Below are 19795 nucleotides of genomic sequence, written 5' to 3' on the forward strand. Positions count from 1 at the left end.
AGGATTGCATTGGCTATTTGAGGTCTTTTGTGCTTCCATACGAATTTTAGGGCTGCCTTTTTTCTATTTTGGGAAGAATGGCAATGGAATTTTGATGGGCGTTGCATTGGATCTGCAGATTGCTTTTAGTAGGTTAGGCATTTAGAAACATTCATTTTTGTTGGGTGCTGGTAGCTCACACATGTAATCCTATCTACTAAAGCGGTGGAGATCAGGAGGATCAAGGTTCAAGGCCAGCCTGGGCAAAAAATTCACAAGATCTCCAGCTCAACAGAGAAAGCCAGTCACAGTGGCCCACATCTGTCATCTCAGCTACTGTGGGAAACATAAATAGGAGGATTGGGATCCAAGCCAGAATAGACAAAAAGCAAGACACCATTTCAAAAATAAGCAAAGCAAAAAGGGCTAGGGGGCATGGTTCAATTAGTAGACTCCTGCCTAGCCAGAGTGAAGCCCTGAGCTCAAACTCCAGCACTGCCAAAAAAAAAAAACCCAAACCCTTCATTCCTAATTCCTCTTTAGCATTCTAATGTGACAGCCAGAGAGAAGATGTAATAAAACAAACAACTAAACATCTGTAGATAACAAAGACCTTTACAAATACCTATACAGGTCATTTAGAGGAAATCACAAAACAGAGCATGTTCCCACTCAAAGAATTGTAATCCTAGCTTCCTACTTCATGTAGTTATAGTAGAGTTTAAATGTTTTGACAGAATTTAATGCCAATTTTAACTTTTCTTCTTACTTTATGTAGGTAATTAGTGTTTTAATTTATTCTTGCTCCATCTTAGGAAGAAAGATTTCCTATAATTTTATGAAGAAATCCAATAACTTCATTAACAGAGCTGATGTCCTGCCAAGTGGCACTGTGTTCTGCGTGCTTATGGTATAACCTCTAGGTACACCTAAAGGCTCTAGGCTTTACGTGCCTCTCACAGGGAAGTGGATAGTGACACTTACTGGCATTGACCCTGATGCTCTTCATCATGGTGATGAAGCGCTTTTCTATAAAAAGTAAGCAAAGTGGTGTGTGTGTGTAAAAACATAAAACTGACATGGAGTAATAAAGGAAACTCACAAGTTCTTGGTAGATAAATTTTTTATCTCCAAAAGTTGTAAGTACAAAACAGAGTGACAAAGATTTTCACATTTTGTGCATATCTTTGGTCACTCTTCTGCATTTGGATGAATTACTCTTCACTTATGATTTTGGTGGTGTGAACTTCCCGGCTTTTCACCCGTAGTTTGTTGACCTGGGACTCAGCGATGTCAGCCCGCTCCTCGGCTTCCTCCAACTCATGCTGGATCTTGCGGAACTTGGTGAGGTTGACATTGGATTGTTCCTCCTGTGAATGGGAAGGCATTTATGAGAAAAAAATGTCCAAATTTCCAGATTCTTAGGTAATGGGCCTTGAATTTCTTATTACTTAAAAATTATTTGTGCTAATAAAATTTTTAAAGTAAACCTAGAGAAATACCTTTGATTTTTTTTGCTGTGTTAACTCCCCTTACCCTTATTGAACTCATAGTTAGTAAGGACAGGTGATACTTGCTTCTGAACTTTTAGAAATGCTAAGCATCTTAGAACTATTACTCAGTATGCCAGGTTTCCAGATGTGTGTTTGTTTGTTTTTCAGGATCCTGAGACTGGAACCAGACCATTTAAAAGTTCAAGCAGGCAATCTACATTACAAAAATAGATTATACACATAATCTCTATATAATAGATCATATCTAATCTATATATGAGAATAGAGAGAGTTGTACCCTATGTAATTTAGAGATTATATAGAGATCTCTTGATATTATATATAGAGATAGAATATATATTCTTATATACATAATATCATACATTTCTATATAAATATATAGAGATCTATATATAATATATTTAGAGATCACTATATATTATATATAGATTATATATAAGCTACTAGCCTAGAATATAAATTATTTTGTGTCTAAATTATTGCCACTTAATGAAGTTTAGAAATTAAACAAGTTTACTATTTCCTAAAATAGTCTGAATGGTCTCTGATATGCTTGAATGTATAGCAATGATTTAGAGAAGGCCAGTTTTAGTTTAGTCCACATTAATCATTCTTTTTCTTAAAATTTCATTAAGAACCCTCCCAAAATGTAGCATTCAAATTCAAAACATTCATAATATTTAGGATTACTAAATAGTATGGCTTGCAAAAGCCTCAGACCTTCCTCTTAGAGAAGAAGAAAGTAGGAGCCAGGGAAAGGTTGAGTGATTTGTCCAAGGTGTGAGTGTAAGTGTACACATGTGTGTTTGTGTGTTCTTTCTTCCTCCCTTCCTCCCTACCCCACCTTTCTCTTCCTTTCAGACTTTCGAGCTTGGGGGAGAAATGAAAACCATCAATGAACAGAGAACATGTAGATATGTATATCTATACTTAGGAAATTGACCTCATTTCAGATGAACCACATCTGAAATGAGATAAGGTGGAGTACCAAAAGCCTACCACCAGTTTGAACATAACTGAGACCTTCTGACTCCATAGTCTATAACTCAACCATTTACTTAATATCTTGTGTGTATAGTGGCATTTCACATTTAATGTAACTAAAGCAAAATTCCTGCTTCCTTCTTGTCTTTTCTCTTAACTTCCCATTTTAGTAACTGTTGCTCCATGCACTCCGTTACTCAAGCCATAAATATGTTGATTTGCTTTCCTTTACCTCCCACTGCAACATATTGGTGTGTCTTGTAGTTGCTACCTCTAAAGCATAATATCTTGAATTTCTTCACTTCTCTTTTGCTCCATTACTTCCCTAATCCAAGTCACAGAGCCACCAGAAAAGCTTCCTAATATGTCTTTCTGTACCTAGCTGGGTTACCCAAACATCTATGTTCTGCATAGTAGCCAGAATAGTCTTTTTAAAGACAAAAATCAGGTCATGACTGACCCAGATAAACATCCTTGTTTGTCCCAGGGCCCCATTGTTCTTATAATGAAATCTGACTTTTTACCAGGGCCTAGGAGGCTCTGTGACCTCCTTCTGCCTAGTTCTCCAGCTATAAATGTATTACTCTCTTCCTTAATCGTTCTGTTTCTTGAGCCAGACTGTTTTACACTCAAATTTTTGCATTTGTTCTTCCCCGTTCCTAGAAAAGTGGTCTTTTGGTGGTTGGGGTGGTACCCAGGGTCCCACAGATGTTAGACCATGCTCTACCACTGAGTTACAATGTCCAGTCTATCCTCTCTAGTACATTTTTTCCTGGATTATCAAGTGGCTGCTTTTATTTCATTCTTGGACCTTTACTCAATCATTTCCTTTGATCCTTATATTACTCATCTTTTTTTCTTTTACCCCTTAAACTCAGTTAGCCTGGTCACGTCTGAGAGCTGCAGGCTCCTCAGTTACCCCAATGGGTTCTGAACTCACCGCTTCCTCAGCTTGTCTCTTGTACGCTTTCACCTTTGCTTGCAGTTTGTCCACAAGGTCCTGGAGCCTAAGAACATTCTTGCGGTCTTCCTCAGTCTGAAATATTTTAAAGAGTAGTTTTGTGGAATAATTGTCATCTTACTTTTTGTATATGATTTTTAATCTCTTGAAGACTTGGGTAAGAACCTAGATAGGCCATTTTCCTTACTTGGTAAGTGAGTTCCTTAACTCTTCTCTCATGTTTGCGCAGACCCTTGACAGTTTCAGCATTGCGCTTCTGTTCGCTTTCAACTTCTCCTTCAAGTTCACGTACCTGTAAAAAGGTAGACCTTTAAAAATATTCTATTTACTATCATCCTTTCATTCAATGAATTTCAACTTCTTGAAATGACTGATACACTTCTTTTATCTGCTTTGTATGTTCTTTTTGACTCCCTAGCCAGTTTGCCCCATTATAAGCTCTCAGGCAGTAGGGAATATCTCTCCTTCATCTCAGGATGCCCCAAATTGTCTAGCAGAGTAGACTAGAATGAGATAGAAATACATGTGGACTGGAAGACCCACCCTAGCTTCCAGTTTCTGGATCTGCTTCTTGCCACCCTTCAGTGCCAGCTGCTCAGCCTCATCCAGACGGTGCTGCAGGTCCTTCACCGTCTGTTCAAGGTTCTTCTTCATCCGCTCCAGGTGGGCACTGGTGTCCTGCTCCTTCTTCAGCTCCTCAGCCATCATGGCCGCCTGGTTAACAGTAAAACCAAATCAGTTAAGAGTTGAGAGAACACAGCAAGACTCAAGTTCCCCTACTGTTGCATCACCCTCTGCTCACATCAGTGATGGCCTTCTTGGCCTTCTCTTCTGCATTGCGGGCTTCCTGGACAATGTCCTCCATCTCTCCCTGGATTTGAGAAATGTCTGTCTCCAGCTTCTTCTTGGTGTTGATCAGGCTGGTGTTCTGGTTAAAATATCAAATTTAGAAATGTTAAGTGCACAAGAGCAAAATTAGGGTGCCTGATGTTCTAATGAACTTGAATACCAATTCATTAAATTAACCATCATCTCTCCTAGTTCCATAAACAATTTGAGTTGATAACGTATTTTTAAAAGGCAGTCAACTCTAGATATTTTAATTCAGATAAACAAAACTATTGTTAACCTAAAAAATTAAAATTTTAAACTTAGTTCTCTTAGAGAATGAATAAATTTCCAAGTAGCACTAAGCTATGAGCAAGAATTTCATATTTATTCTTCTGTATTTTTTACTATTCTCTTATACTTACTTGAGTGTGGAGGAGTTGGACACGTTCACTGGCATCCAGGAGCTCCTGCTCTGCGATTTTCCTGCTCCTCTCCGTCTGCTCCAGCGTGGCCCGCAGCTCTTCGATCTCAGCCTGCAGCAGGTTGGCTCTGCGCTCAACCATAGCCAGTTGCTCCTTCAGGTCCTCTTGGCTCCGGAGAGCATCGTCCAGATGGAGCTGGGTGTCCTGTGGAATGAACGGTCATTGAGACACCAAGTCTCAGCCTGAGTTACCCCAGTCCTCCTGGGACCATCTCTGGGAGCCATCTACCTTGAGGATGCCTTGGGTGTTCCTGTAGTTCCTCAGGGCCTCCGCAGCCATGCGGTTGGCATGGTTCAGCTGGATTTCCATTTCATTGAGGTCCCCCTCCATCTTCTTCTTGATTCTGATGGCATCATTCCTGCTCCTGATCTCAGCATCCAGCGTGCTCTGCATGGACTCCACGACTCTAATGTGGTTTCTCTTCAGCTGATCGATTTCCTCATCCTTCTCAGCAATTTTCCTGTCAATTTCAGACTTGACTTGGTTCAGCTCAAGCTGGATACGCAGGATCTTTCCTTCTTCGTGTTCGAGAGATGCCTTCATGACAGCAAGAGGTGACATTAGCAAGAAAATCCCAAAATATTTCTGCACACTAATAATTTCATGCTGTGTATTTTTTCCTCAATCTGCAGATGGACTTAATTCTTTCTCAAGATGTTGATTTATAATACACAATTTGACCTGTACCTCGGCCTCCTCTAAAGCGGCCTGAAGCTCAGTCTTCTCTTGTTCCACTTGCTTCTTTATTTTCTCCAGTTCATGGACACGCTTCCCTCCTTCTGCAATCTGTTCCGTGAGGTCAGAAATCTCCTCTGTTGGTGGAAAAATGTAGAAATTTGTTTAGAGAGGGCAAATGTTTTTCTATCTTCTGTTAAAAGATTAACAGAAAAGGTATAATGTGCTTACGTTGCAAATTCTTATTTTCCCGCTTCAAGGTTTCAAGTTGGTCTAAGGATTCCTCATAAGCATTCTTAATCTTGAACAGTTCTGTGCTGAGTGAGCGGGATTCCTTTTGAGAAGCTTCAAGTTCAGCATGAGTTTCTTCATATTTCTGTTTCCATTCTGCCAAGATCTGAAGGGCAAGGAATGGTTAAGGAATTTACTGGAGAGAGTTTGAAGGGATAAAAGGTAGGTGTTTTTGAACCTCTCAGACTTTAGGTAATCTGGGACTGAAAACTAATTATGAATAAGGAGAAAAGAAAGCACAGGAATATCCCCCTTTCGCCCTCACCCAGACACCTACAGTGGAGCAAGAGTTACTGAAAGCAGCACTCAGTGTGAGTGAGGCACACTGAATGTCACAGGCTACAGTTAATCATATGGTGACTATTGAAGCATAAACTGGAAGAACACCTTGTCAAAGTTCCTTTGCTTCTTATCGAGAGCTGCACAGGCAGCATTAGACCTCTCCACATCAATCATGAGGTCCTCCACTTCATTCTGCAGCCTCTGCTTTGTCTTCTCCAGGGAAGCACATTTGGCGTTCACAGCTTCTACATGTTCCTCGGCATCCTGCAGACGCTGAGCCAGCTTCTTCCTGCAAAGTGAAATAGGAATAATAGAAGTGAATGGTTATCAGCAGAATTGGGTGTTTCAAAGTGGGTTCTAGTGAATGATTCCCACAGTCAGATTTCTTTAGTATATTGCCTCTCAATCTTGTTTAGTACATCCAATTCTTTGTTAACTCATTGCTACTCTTCTACCACCGAATACTATATATAAAAAAACAAAACAAAACAGAAAATATGAACTCAAAAAATAAATTTCAGTATTGTGGTATTTCTTAAGTCATCTGTGATAAGCCTGAGCCAACACTTTACCCTTCAAGGTAGTTGGTTTATTCTTCCTTTGTGGAATGTTAATATTTATCTTAGATTATTATTTGGGGGCAGTCCTGGGGTTTGAACTCAGGGCTTCATGCTTGCTATGCAGGCACTCTACTGCTTGAGGCACATTTCCAGCCCAGAATTACTATTATTTATGTTTGTGTCTATACTCAGTTTTAATCCTCAGAGGGTAGAATCTGTATCTTTTGAATCTTTGTGTTCTTGTAGGCTGTCACACAAATAAAGGACTCAAATATTGAGTACATTGAATTCAAACAAAATATGTTTGTTAACAGGGGTACTTCCATTTTAACTAAGTCTAGAACATACTTGGCCTCCTCCAGCTCCTCCGTGCGCTGGATGGCGTCTGTCTCGTATTTGGTCCTCCACTGGGCCACCTCACTGTTGGCCTTGGACATTGCTCTCTGCAGCTCAGCCTTGGCTTCCTGCTCCTCCTCATATTGCTCCCGCAACAGGTCGCAGTCATGGCGGGAGGACTGCAGGGCGTGGGCCAAAGCACTCTTGGCCTGAATAAACAGAGATTGGCAACTCACATCTTTGAAGTGTATTTATTCCCTAAGCTCCTATAGACCATCAGAAGAGATCTCAAAAAGTAAGCAAAAAAACAATGATAATGATGACAGCAACAAGTAGGGCTTACCTTTATCTCCTCTTCAAGCTGTCTTTTCAGTTCCTCGATCTGTTGTGTAAATGCTTGCTTGCCCCTTGAGAGCTGAGAAACTAATGTGTCCTTTTCATCTAGCTGGCGTGAATATTCACCTGTAAAGATCAAGACCCAGAAAACTCAAGTTGACTTTGAAAATTGAAGGTCTAAAATATAAACTGGAGCAGGGAAAAGAAGCCAAGTCTGAAGCATGATGGAAATGGATTATAACAAACCACCTACATTCATTGTAACCCTGAAGAGTAAATCTATATAAAAATGAGACTATGGAGAACTTGAGGCAGATTACATGCTCCCATGAATAACCCAGAAGATTTCAGGAAATTTTTAGGATTATCTGGCTACACTAGAAAGTAATGAAGAAACATGTGGAGGGAAATGTAAATCAAACCAACAAATAATTCTCCTCCTTTTAAGCTAAGGCAGTATTGTTGTGCTAGTTTACCTTCCATAGAAAGTTGGTTGAAACAAAAAATTTCTTCTGTGGGAAATAGAAGGATTTGAACAATTGTGTCTGTGAGTAGAGCAATGCTCAGAAGAAAACCCTGGAAGGATTTTCATAATAATCACTTCCCAAACTAAGTGGCATCTTCAATTATTTAAGTAACATAAATCCAGAAATGCACTAGATGATATTAGAAGATGAGGGAAACCTTTCAGTACCATTTTTTTAATCCACTTGCATGGAATCTTACTGTTTTGACATTTACTAAGACTCCCAAGTTTCACATTTTTCCATACTGCTGATTGATTATGAATAAACTTGTATTGAGGAAGAGAAACTACAAGGAGCATTTAGACTTTTTGAGAATATAGCTTTTGTTTTTTTAATTAGTGTACTGTCTACATTTATAACAATAACAAAAACTTTAGTTTGAGTTTTAAAGACTCAAAAGAGCAACATTTGGATGAATGTGACAGAGTGATTCTCTAATACCGTTATCTGATTATTACTTTAACAGCCCACAGTGATCCGTAAAACAATCACCATCTTGTAATTATTACTTGGAGATGTAGCTCTTTGGTAGAAAGTTGAACAAGTAAGGAATAAATGCAGAGACTTTCTATTTTGGCTAATCAAAAATATAACCTCAATTGAATGCTTCTTGACTGAGTTGTAGTTCTGAATATTTCCCTACTTAACTATGTTAGTTACCAGCAATTGGCAAAATTTACAGAAAAGACTGGAATTAGCATTCTTGAAGAAGTTATTTCATTAATCCTGTAATCTGTCACCTTAAAAATGGGGATTACATTATACCGGCTAATAAAGGAAGTAGGTAGTAAGTTGCTTATGAATGCATTTTGAAAAGTGAGGATACAAATTGTAATTGATAACTTTTTGCTTGTTTGTTTTTTTGAGACAGAGTTTTGCAATGTAGTCTAAGCTAACCTGGAACTCAATATGTATCCCAGTCTGGCCTTGATATTTCAATCCCCCTGCCTCAGCCTCCGGGTGATAGGAGGTGTGTGACACCTCACTCACTTGTATTTGGTAACTTTTTTTTTTATTAAGGCCAAATCTGTTTTAAAATGTTCAAAAACAAAGGAACCTGGATCTATCTATCTATCTATCTATCTATCTATCTATCTGTTTATCTATGTGATCATCCATTATCTGTGTTAAAAAAAGCCCCTATTGATGTTTTCATATTAGTAGGTGCCTCCCTGGGAGGTAATATATGTTCTTGAGTAACTGTGCAGAGTTTTTCAGACAATTGACTATTCAAAGTATGTGTGATATTCAAGGTAAACACTGTAAATGTCCCACCTGCTTCTGTCTGCAGGCGCCCTCTCTGCGTCGTCAGCTCATTGATCAGCCGCTGCTGCTCCTCTTCCTTAGATTTCAGTTCACTCAATTGGTCTTCTAGTGTACGGCACATCTTTTCAAGGTTTCCCTGCATTCAAGAAGTAGCAGAAGGCATCTCAAGTATTTGCACCAAAGAGAGTTTCAGAATGCAGGTATTCCATAAATGCAGTGCTTTTTTTATCTTTATAAACAAGCAAAAACAACATCAGGAACCAACAGGACTGTGATGGAGAGAGTAATAAGATATATATTATGAAGGTATTGTCACTAAATTGCTTGTGAATGTAGCATCTTTACTAAATTTTCTTATCTGTGATATGAGCAAAATGATACTTGAGTTATCTCATGAGATGTTTGTGAGGAAAAAATTATTTTTGCTTAAGAGAAAAATGAAAAGCACTGTAATTAATGTGAAGTGTTTAGAAAAATCTCAAAATGTATAATTGAATTCTATTTTTTCTTTGAAAGAATTTAAGTTTTGACTCATATTATTTGGATATGGTCATTGTCACATAAAACTTGAGCAAACCTGGGCTACTTCCCTGTTCATGTCCCAATTGTATTGCTGAGTCTCTTCCTGTCCATTACTAATGATTCTTGAAAGGTTCACACCTATCCTACAGAAATCTCCTTGAGACTTAAATTGTAGTTGTACCTTGGCTTTGGAGACAGTCTCCATGTTACTAGCAAGGTCATCGATCTCCATCTTCATCTCACTCTTCTCCTTCTCCAGCTTCTGCTTGACCCGCTGCAGGTTGTCTATTTGTTCTCCAAGCTCAGCCACACTATCTGCATGCTTCTTCCTCAGAGTAGCCGCCGTGGCTTCATGCTGCAGGGTGGCCTCCTCCAGGTCCCTGCGCATTTTCTGAAACTCAGCCTCCCGTTTCTTATTCATCTCAATCTGGGCTGAAGTGGCCCCACCAGCTTCTTCAAGCCGCTCGCTGATCTCCTCCAGTTCCCGGGAAAGGTCAGAGCGCTGCTTCTCTGCTTTAGCTCTGGAGGCCCGCTCTGCCTCGATTTCCTCCTCCAGCTCCTCAATGCGGGCCTGCAAATGTTGGCAACGTACAAACTCAGTTTCTGTTGTCAGTCATTTTCATATTTAATTAGACTGAAGGAAGTCATGTACTTACTTGTAACTCCTTAATCTTCTTCTGTAGCTGCATCCCAAGGGCTTGTTCATCTTCAATCTTACTTTGAAGATTGTTCATTTCAAACTCTTTTCTATTGGAAAAATACTTTATGTTAGTTACAGAAATAGTAATAGTAATTTTCCCCCAAAACTTGTCCTTATTGCTTACTTTTTAAGCTTTTCATCAAGTTGCTGTTTGTCATTTTCTACATCCATTGTGGATTCTTGAGCCAATTTTAGGTCTCCCTCCAGTTTTCTCTTTGCTCTTTCTAGATCCATCCGGATTTTCTTTTCTTGTTCCAAAGAGCCTTCAAGCTAAAAATTAATAATCAATGAATATAGTTCCTAGAATGGCACTATGTTTTGTCTCGGGTTGAACTTTTAAACATTAATTCACATGCTGTCGGCAAACTATTTGACTTTTTATGAAGTAGGTAAATTTATCCCATAAATTCCTTGCTTATCAGTATTGCCTAGTGTAAGAATTCAGCATTTAAAAAGATGATATGTGCTAAACTGTACAATAAATTAATACATTATTAAAATTAATAAATTAGTAAAACACCATGCCTTCTATATCTTCCCACTGGAATCTATCGTAAGTAGTACTTCATCACATGGAGTAGATACCATGGGAAAATTTCTAAACCATGACCTTTATCCATGGCTCCTTAACTCAGACATGTCCAGTGGGATCTCTGTTAAACATTAGATCATGTCTAAAGCTAAATTTATCTTCCACATCCCTTATTCAGTGGGACAAATATTATATTGACTATTGCTACTTCTTTGCTGTTGTGGTGCTTCCTGCTTAGAACACATCCCCGTTCCCTTGTCTTCCTGTAGCTTTTCTTTTTTGGTGGTGGTAGACATCAAACTCAGGACTTCACACATGCTAAGCTAGATGTTGCCGCTGACCTACATCTCCAGCCTTACTCCCATGTCATTTCAAGCTTAAAGACTTTTGTTTATGTAACTTTTTTTGGTGAACACACCATCTTTGCCCTTTATTCTGTCTGTTATTCATAGCTGTATTTGTTGATTTTATATCTTGTGTGTACATATTGCTCTTTGTAGCAGAGATTATGTTCTATAGCTCTTATTCATAGGAAGCAGTTGATAAGTACTCATTGCATCCTAAGAATACAAACTCATGCTTCCTTAGTTATAAAACAAAAACTTATCTTTACATTATGTTTGACTTACATCATCCACTTGTTGTTCAAGTTTGGTTTTAGCCTTGGTCAGGGTGTTGACTTTGTCCTCTTCTGCCTGCAGGTCATCCAGGGTCTGCTGGTGGGCTTCTTGGAGGGCCTTCTTCTCCTTGGTCAGCTTAGCGATGGTTTCATCCAGGCCTGCCATCTCTTCTGTGAGGTTTTTCACCTACAAAGATTAAGAAAGAGATTATCTCTGCTAAAAAGCAACTCAGTTGGATGGCAGAATGTGTATATAGTATAGCAGACTATGTTTCATACCTTATTCTCTGTGGCATGCTTCTCCTTTTCAACCTTGGCCAGGGTCAGCTCAAGGTCATCTATGTCTTTCTTCAGTTCTGAACACTCATCTTCCAGCTTCCTTTTCTTGGCTGTCAGCTCAGCATTGATCTCTTCCTCATCCTCAGCTCTCTCGGTCACCTCTTTGATTTTTGCTTCAAGCTGGATCTTGGTTTTGATCAGCTGGTCACATCTTTCTTCTGCATCAGCCAAGCTATCTGCTTCCTGTGGAGAGAAAATAGACATGTTTAGATTTTAGTTCCCTGGACATTTTCTGACTTTATTAATATTTTGAGACCAAACCAGCAATTATTTTTACATCATCAGGTTAATTTTTATTTGCTTTCCATAATTGAGCAAATATTGATGGACATTTATTATGAAGTTGGAGATTAAAAGAAGACATTTAAATCATGGTTCCTGGTGAAATTATGATATCAGTATACTTGCTACAACTTATGTTTAGTGTGCTAGTATGTAATTTCAGATCAGTTTTCTTTGTTTAATATTTACTTTTAGAAAAGCTTAATATACCAAAAAAAAAGTAAACAAAGGGATTGGTTATTTAGGAGGTTGCTACAAGGAATGGGAATGCTGGAACAGTGACTTAAAAGGAAGACATGCCCTCCAATGACAGAATAGTTTGTAATTAAAGGGAACACTTGGAAGAACTAAGAGGAATGAGACATACAAAAGGTGGTGCTTGGAGAAGTCTTAACAAAACACATCTTTCATGAGAAGAAATAAGAATTGGAATATAAACTCTGTGATGGCATGGATCTTTTTTTTTTTACTCAAAGTTGTATTTCTAGGGTCTGGAATTCATCAAATATTTACTAAATGTGTAGTTAGTTGATAGAATACTGTTGCAAAGGAAAGGAGATTGTTTAGACCAAGCTTAGTTATCCTCTTCAATTATCATTTGACCCTTGAAGACATGATGAACCTCTCCTCAATTTGGAAAAAAATGTTAGTCTATACGAAGTACAGGAAAGACTGAGAACTAACCTAGGTATTTGCAAATCATCTTTCTTTAAATTTCTAAACTACTTATCCAAATATGATAAGTTGATTCCTTTTCTGAACTCAGAGAACTTGAGGGTAGGTGGTGTTTCTGTGATTGGTTGTGATGGTAAAATGGGTTAAACAGTGGCTCTTGATCAAATATTATTCCCCCAAATTCTGGATATTTATTAGTAATCTCATCAGAATGAGATTATCAACCCTATGTTTCATGCTTTACATAAAAATTGCATTAACTATAGAAAGCCTTGCTGTTATCCCTGCCATGATCCAATTATTGTGGGTAGTTGAGTGTTTCTAAAAAGAAACCGAGTGGAACATTTCTAGAAGACTGAAGATGTGAAAATTCAGAATATTAGTTTAAAGTTGATACATTTTCATTACCAAGTCTCTTCTCTCTTCACTCATAATTATTATTCTTTTCTGTTCTTATTTGCATTTTTCAGTAGGGAGAATCTTAAGGATCAAAAATATCCTTGTTTTGTTTCCATATTCTGCCAGAAAGAACAACTAGAGGAATAAAAATTTTTTTTCTCTTCTGGATGTCAGGGAATCCTACCACTTTCATTTGTAGAAATGTTATATATGAAGTGTTATAGACATTCAAAGGAATTGTGAGTTAGAACATACTGATGAGCAGTCACTTGATAATGTGGAATCTAGAACTTTCCTTAGTGATTGATCACTGAACTCAAACTTTAACATCAGATTGCCAAAAGTGAGTTGTGGTACTCACAGATTGAACCTGGAGTTGCAGGTCATTTTTCTCTTGCATCAGAGCAACCATTTTTTCTTCCAGCTCTTTTCTTTTGGCCTCAGCCTTTGCAAGACTTTCTTTAGTTTTTTCAAATTCTTCCTTCATGTTGGCCATCTCCTTCTCTGTCTCTGCACTCTTGAGGAGGGGCTTGATTTTGAAATACAGCTTCATCCAGGGCCAGTGCTTGACATTCATAAAGGCACGAACATTGTACTGGATGCAGAAGATAGACTCTCTGTGATGAGAACAGAAATGTTCCAAGTCAGATTCTTATAGGAAGCAGAATTGAAAGGACTAGGATGATGGGGTGAAGTATTTTATTCTTCTTAATACCTTCTCTCCACCATCTTCTGGTACTCCACTCTTGCCAAGAACCCTCTGCACCTGGCCTGAGTTCGGGTAATCAGTTGTGCCAACTTGTCATCTCTCATTTCCTCTAGGAGCCCCAGAAGACCAGCTTTGAAAAAGACCTTTGCAGTGGACAACACTGCAGATCAGAAACTTTACATAAAGTTCAAAGGGACAGGAATAGCATCAGGGTGAATTTAAAGAATCTTACCTTAGTATGACCAAATTTATACTGTGTGTGGTCAATGTCAATGGACCCAAGGAGCTTCTCAGAAGCCTTCTTGCTATCAATGAATTGCCCTTCAGGGATAGCACTTGCATTTAATACCTTATATCTGTTTAAACAAATAAAGGATATTGCTGTTGTCACCAAAGATCTTCCCACCATAGAAACAAAATAGACATTGGATAGTCTAACATAAACATGAAATTATATCTACCCCTTTATCTGCTCTTTGCATATTCAAAGGACTTCATACTTTCCATATGTCCCTAAGTAGTTTAAAGTTTCTCTTCTCTTCATTAAAAAATTAAGGAAAATAACAAAAACCTCTTAAAATAATTCACAGTGAAAATATCTGACCTCTGTTTGAAGTCTGCATAAAGGATCCTGCTTGGGAATCCTTTCCTACAGATGCGGATGCCTTCCAGTACACCATTACACCGCAGCTGGTGCAGGACAAGCTCATGCTCCATGGCACCTAAAAGAAAAAAATACATGTGTCATATTTCATGGTCAGTACAAACATGTGGGAACTTGTCTAGATGGATATCAAAAGTGTCTTACCAGGTGTTTTAGTTTCATTTGGGATGATACACCGTACAAAGTGGGGGTGAGTGCTCCTCAAGTTTGTCATCAGCTTGTTTAAATTCTCCTATGGAGTCATATGAATGTTTGGTTTAACATGTGATCTTTTTATATGCTCATATTTATAGATGTAATAATCATGATCCATGATATTGGTTCAATTCTATTGAATAATATCCAGACTTTAGTTTTCAGTTATCTCTGGAATTTCCATATCCCTAGCTCATTTTTCTATTTTATATTTTTGTGCCTCATAAATGTGTTTGTGTGTATGAGATTGTGTATGTGTGGTTCTTAGGTTTGAACTCAAGGCCTCACACTTGCCAGGCAGGTGCTCTACTACTACCCATGTCCCCCAACTCTGTTTTTCTGTTAGCTATGTAAGTGATCGCTCACTACTGTTGAATTTCCTAGCATATATGGTAAATTTATTATGACACTGTAAACCTATGGATATATTCTTCTCATACTCATTCACCTAGATATGTGATCTGGTTTTTACAAATAATTCAGTGTCTTACTCCAAACCTCCAATTTCTTTCTTTACCCAACTTGCAGTTGTAACTGCATCTCTGTCCTATGCTTATTCCTGTTGTAGTTGCAGAACTGTGTCTTCCTGCTGGTTCCAGAGAAAGTGGCCTTTTAATGCTTCATTCTTAGAATTGGCAGAAAGCTAAGAGGCATGCTACCAAGTACAAAAAGTTTACCATTCTATGCAGAGAATTTTTCAGAGTAACTAGAACATAAGTTGTTCAAGATGGAATTAGAGTTGAGATTGCCAAAAGAAGAGTAAATTTTCCCTAAGAAACAATTTATTTTCACCTGGTTTCTTATATTTCCTTCTTTGACTCACTCTCTAATTCCTACCCCTATTCATCTATCTCCAACTTTCAAAATTGACTTATTTGTTCTCTAGTATTATATACATGAGCCTCTAAATCACTCAGAGGCTTCTAAAGACTCAAAAAAAAATCTAATGCCATACTTAATCCTATCCCAGTGGATTCTTTTAAGTGTCAAATGACCTCATTCTCAAGCTCCAAAATTGAATATTGCCATCTGATACTTCTACAATTCACTCACATCCTTCCTGACCTTCCTGTCTTATTTACTGAGGTATCTCTTCCAAATTATTCTGACACTCCCTAAAACTCAGTTCTAACACTGTCAGTTGACTTATCTCCCTGAGTCACATTCAGTTCTACAACCCTTGCAACATTATTTCCCTTTCTCCACAAAACAGAGTAAAATTTAATGTCCTAAATCCAGTTATAGAGGAAATGAAGTTTGTACCCTGAAGAGAGCTGACACAGTCTGGAAAGAAGAACCCTTCTTCTTACCACCTTTCTTTCCACCAGAAGCCTCTGAGGAAGCAAAGAAAGCACAAGTAATCATAAGACAGGGTTTCTCTATTTCTGTTTCTTTACATTAAGTAACAGATTAATCTATTGAAAATTACCTGCTTCAGCAGCAGCAGCTGCCCCAGAGAAGAGGTAAGCTAGAGTTTTCATTGAAGACTTCAGGTACAAGCCCACTACAGTCTCATTCAGGGGGTCCTTGTTCTTGTCCAGCCAGCCGGTAATGTTGTAGTCCACAGTGCCCGCATAGTGAATCAGAGAGAAGTGGGCCTCAGCCTTGCCTTTGGCAGGTTTGGGCTTCTGGAAGTTAGCAGACTTTCCAATGTGCTGCTCATACAGCTTGTTCTTGAAGGAGGTGTCTGTGGCCTTGGGGAACATGCACTCCTCTTCCAGAATGGAGAAGATGCCCATCGGCTGGAAGAATGAAAAGAAACAAATGCCGTATGAATTCTGTCTGTTTATAGAAATAATAGGTGACAATAAAAAGTCCCATTTGATTCAGTTCATTCCTCAGTTCCATAGAGTTAGTGAAAACTCGTTCCTTTGGTCAGAAGTCATTAATTGAACAAGACTCTGGGATATGACAGAGTATGATAGATGAGGGCTGTGTTCTTGTGTACTTTGTGTCTTTACCCAAAGACCTTAGAGCAGTATTTCTCCAGCTGTGACTTGCAAGCCACTTGCATCAGAGTGGCTAAAAATGGAGATTCCATGGCTTTATCCTACATTTACCAAAAGTATTCCACAGAGTGAGATTAGGGAAACCTGCAAAATTTTAAACTTGAGTTTGAAAGCCTCTGCTTTAAAGTACTGGAAATTAATACTTCAAATGTTAGTAATAATAAATCTAAGAATGTCAAGGAAATAAGTAAAGCTATTTTAGTAAGTGTTGTATTTTTATAAGGAAAGATAATTTTAAGTGAAAGCCTTTGCATTGTAAACTGTAGGTAGGTATAGAGTTCTGTGCTCTATAGAAAATGTCGCATTTTATCAGAATACTTACTTAGAATTAGCAAAAGAAGGAATTTTCCTTATTTTGTTTACAAGTAGAAATCTTTTTACCATAGCACATGTCAAGGCTTTATGATTTTCTTTTACATGTTGTAGTTGTACAACAATATAACTGTGGTCTGAAAAAAGCAAGAGAACCTTCTCAATGAGCTCTATGCAGGCAGCCAGGTCCATCCCGAAGTCAATGAACTCCCATTCGATCCCTTCCTTCTTATACTCCTCCTGCTCCAGCACGAACATGTGATGATTGAAAAACTGTTGCAGTTTCTCATTGGTGAAGTTGATGCACAGCTGCTCCAGACTGTTGAACTAAATAAGTGGAAATACAAATTAACATTCAATCTATAATGAAAGTTTCCCTTTGAAGGGGACTTCCCTCAGTTCGTTAGGCTAACTGCTCTTTTAGGATGATATGATTTTGTCCTGCTTGTAGCAAGCCCCTTATTTAAATTTCATCCAGTTATCAACCCACACATGGAAAAAGTTCAGAAATACAACCTCTGGATGAGAGAAATCAGAAATACTGCTGTTAGGTAGAGGATCTTACTACCCTTATTTTCAAATCTGTGTAGTATTCTTTCTTAAGCAAATTTAAGTTTATTTATATTATCATTTCCATCCACTATTCCTGGGTACTACAGAGGTTATCCTAAAATTTAAACACACTTTATTTCCCTTAATTAGGCAGAAAGGAATCTTAAGTTCTTTCTTGAATTTGTCATTGCTTTTTCCACTGCTGTCTTTCATCATCATTGCTTTACCATCTTCTCTATCACTTACTGAGTGCTGACTATATGTTGGGAACTGTGTTAGAAGCTTTAAATTCAGAAATATTCTGACAAAGAGATCTCAGAAATGAGAATGTTATCTGAGTTTCTAGGTCCTTATGGAAATTGCACAATGACCAGTCAGGTACCATTCTCATTGTCGCACTACCAGTAATTGACAGAACTGGAGTTTAAGTCCAGGTCTGTTTTATTCCAAAGTTCATGCCCCTTCATAGTTCTTTGATTTTCTTTAATGCGTCAACTGAGTCAGTATAGTTACTCTTCATAGCCATTTTCCATGTAGACTGCAGGGACAAGATTTGTAAACTTCTCTGCTATAAAGTTTCTGCTCACTTACATCAAAGATCTCAAAGCCAGCAATGTCCAAGACCCCGATGAAGTACTGCCTGGGCTGCTTGGTGTCCAGCTGCTGGTTGATACGGGCAACCATCCACAGGAACATCTTCTCATAGACAGCTTTGGCCAGGGCACCCACTGCATTGTATACCTTCACAAATACAGTGATATTTATTGGTATTATTAAAGACATGTCATACAGGCCTGGGATGTGTGTGATTCATTGAGGTCATGCACTTACCTGCTGTACAGTCTGGCCTTTGGTGACAAACTCATTGCCGACCTTGACCCTGGGGTAGCAGAGGGCTTTGAGCAGGTCAGCAGAGTTCAGATTCTGGAGATAGGCTGCCTTGTCAGCAACTGCAGAAACATAATTTAGATACCAACATGACCTGCTCTGGGCCCCACAATACATAGAGGCAGAGTATTGAGTGAATTGCTTTATACAAAGTCTGTGGGGAATAAATTTGTGTATGTCTATTATAAGCTCATCTGTAAAAGAGAAGTGAGTTTGGAATGGGCTTTTTTTGATCTGTATTTCTCTCAGTAAACCTAGGTGGAGGCTTGTTCATTACCTTCCGTTCCATCTGGCTCTGCTTGCTCCTCACGCTGTTTTTGCTTGAATTTCATGTTCCCATAATGCATTACAGCCCCTGTGAGTTTATAGATGGACACTCTTTCATCAGAAGTGAAGCCCAGAATGTTAATGGCACTCTACCAGGAGACACAAGAGGACAAAGGTTAGTGCAGAAGACTAACTTATTTAGGAGGATTTATACTTTATGCTTAATACACCTACAGTGGGCTGTTATCATTCCAATACATTTGTATAACTTACATCAGTGGCTATCAGCTCTTCTTGGTCATCAATACTGGGAACTGTGATCTCCCCCTGACTGACGAAGGCGTAGTCATATGGGTTGGTGGTGATCAGGAGCATTTCTGAGTACATAGAATTCAGGGTTTATGTTTCACATTGGAAAATGTCAGTATGACAGTTAATTTCTAGCCTGTGAATGTAAGTTCTTCTTACCAATTAGATCTGGCTTCTTGTTAGACATGATCTGGTAAAAGATATGGTAGCTTCTTTCTGCCTTCAGCTGGAAAGTAACTCTAGACTTCTCCAGAAGATCTGAAATGGGTAGTTGCCATTGATTGGGAGAAAATGATAAAGTGACCTGGAGTGATTTTAAAACTTGAGGCCATTAGCTGAATCTTATTGGCTTCTTGAGATTATAGCTGAATGTTCCCATAAGGTACCAATATTACAAGAGAAGTATGTTTGACATGTTTGGCTAAACATTACTTTTTTTTTTTCCAGTACTGGGGATTGAACTCAGGGCCTGGCTGTTGCTAGGCAAATGCTCTACCACTTGAGCCAAGTTCCCTACCCTTTTTTCCTTCTTTTTTTTAGTTTGTTTTTTGGATAGGGTCTTATGCCACCTTTGCTGGTGTTGGCCTTAGACCATGATCCTATTATCTCTATACCCTGAGTAGCTGGGATTATAGAGATATACCACAATGCCTGACTTACTTTTGAGATAGGGTCTCATTAACTTTTGCCTGGGCAAAATCATACTCCTCCTTTCTCCACCTCCCAAGTACCTGGGATTATAGGTGTGTGCCACCCATACTCACTGCTCACACAAAAGTGTCTTGACATTTAGAATAT

The 19795-nt window shown here is 38.5% G+C and overlaps 1 protein-coding gene across 1 annotated transcript in view; it reads right to left on the reverse strand.

The window, feature by feature from the left end:
- Window positions 1–1084: 1084 nt before the first annotated feature.
- LOC109688887 (myosin-1) overlaps window positions 1085–19795 on the reverse strand; it is a 25615-nt gene continuing 6904 nt past the window's right edge. Inside the window, exons 10-40 of the mRNA XM_074046819.1 lie at window positions 19157–19255; window positions 18962–19065; window positions 18699–18837; window positions 18365–18483; window positions 18125–18274; window positions 17138–17308; window positions 16090–16402; window positions 15924–15994; window positions 14610–14697; window positions 14406–14523; window positions 14034–14157; window positions 13808–13944; window positions 13454–13709; window positions 11677–11919; window positions 11408–11584; window positions 10371–10516; window positions 10203–10293; window positions 9728–10117; window positions 9034–9160; window positions 7239–7357; window positions 6908–7104; window positions 6105–6288; window positions 5658–5823; window positions 5439–5563; window positions 4980–5288; window positions 4692–4895; window positions 4241–4366; window positions 3982–4152; window positions 3626–3730; window positions 3418–3513; window positions 1085–1349 (exon numbers count right to left, since the gene is read on the reverse strand). Of these exons, the coding sequence (XP_073902920.1) occupies window positions 1194–1349; window positions 3418–3513; window positions 3626–3730; window positions 3982–4152; window positions 4241–4366; window positions 4692–4895; window positions 4980–5288; window positions 5439–5563; window positions 5658–5823; window positions 6105–6288; window positions 6908–7104; window positions 7239–7357; window positions 9034–9160; window positions 9728–10117; window positions 10203–10293; window positions 10371–10516; window positions 11408–11584; window positions 11677–11919; window positions 13454–13709; window positions 13808–13944; window positions 14034–14157; window positions 14406–14523; window positions 14610–14697; window positions 15924–15994; window positions 16090–16402; window positions 17138–17308; window positions 18125–18274; window positions 18365–18483; window positions 18699–18837; window positions 18962–19065; window positions 19157–19255 (5021 nt within the window). The 3' untranslated portion in view covers window positions 1085–1193. The remainder of the gene's footprint in view (window positions 1350–3417; window positions 3514–3625; window positions 3731–3981; window positions 4153–4240; window positions 4367–4691; window positions 4896–4979; window positions 5289–5438; window positions 5564–5657; window positions 5824–6104; window positions 6289–6907; window positions 7105–7238; window positions 7358–9033; window positions 9161–9727; window positions 10118–10202; window positions 10294–10370; window positions 10517–11407; window positions 11585–11676; window positions 11920–13453; window positions 13710–13807; window positions 13945–14033; window positions 14158–14405; window positions 14524–14609; window positions 14698–15923; window positions 15995–16089; window positions 16403–17137; window positions 17309–18124; window positions 18275–18364; window positions 18484–18698; window positions 18838–18961; window positions 19066–19156; window positions 19256–19795) is intronic.

Source organism: Castor canadensis, chromosome 11 (assembly GCF_047511655.1).
Source record: "Castor canadensis chromosome 11, mCasCan1.hap1v2, whole genome shotgun sequence".
Lineage (NCBI taxonomy): Eukaryota > Metazoa > Chordata > Mammalia > Rodentia > Castoridae > Castor > Castor canadensis.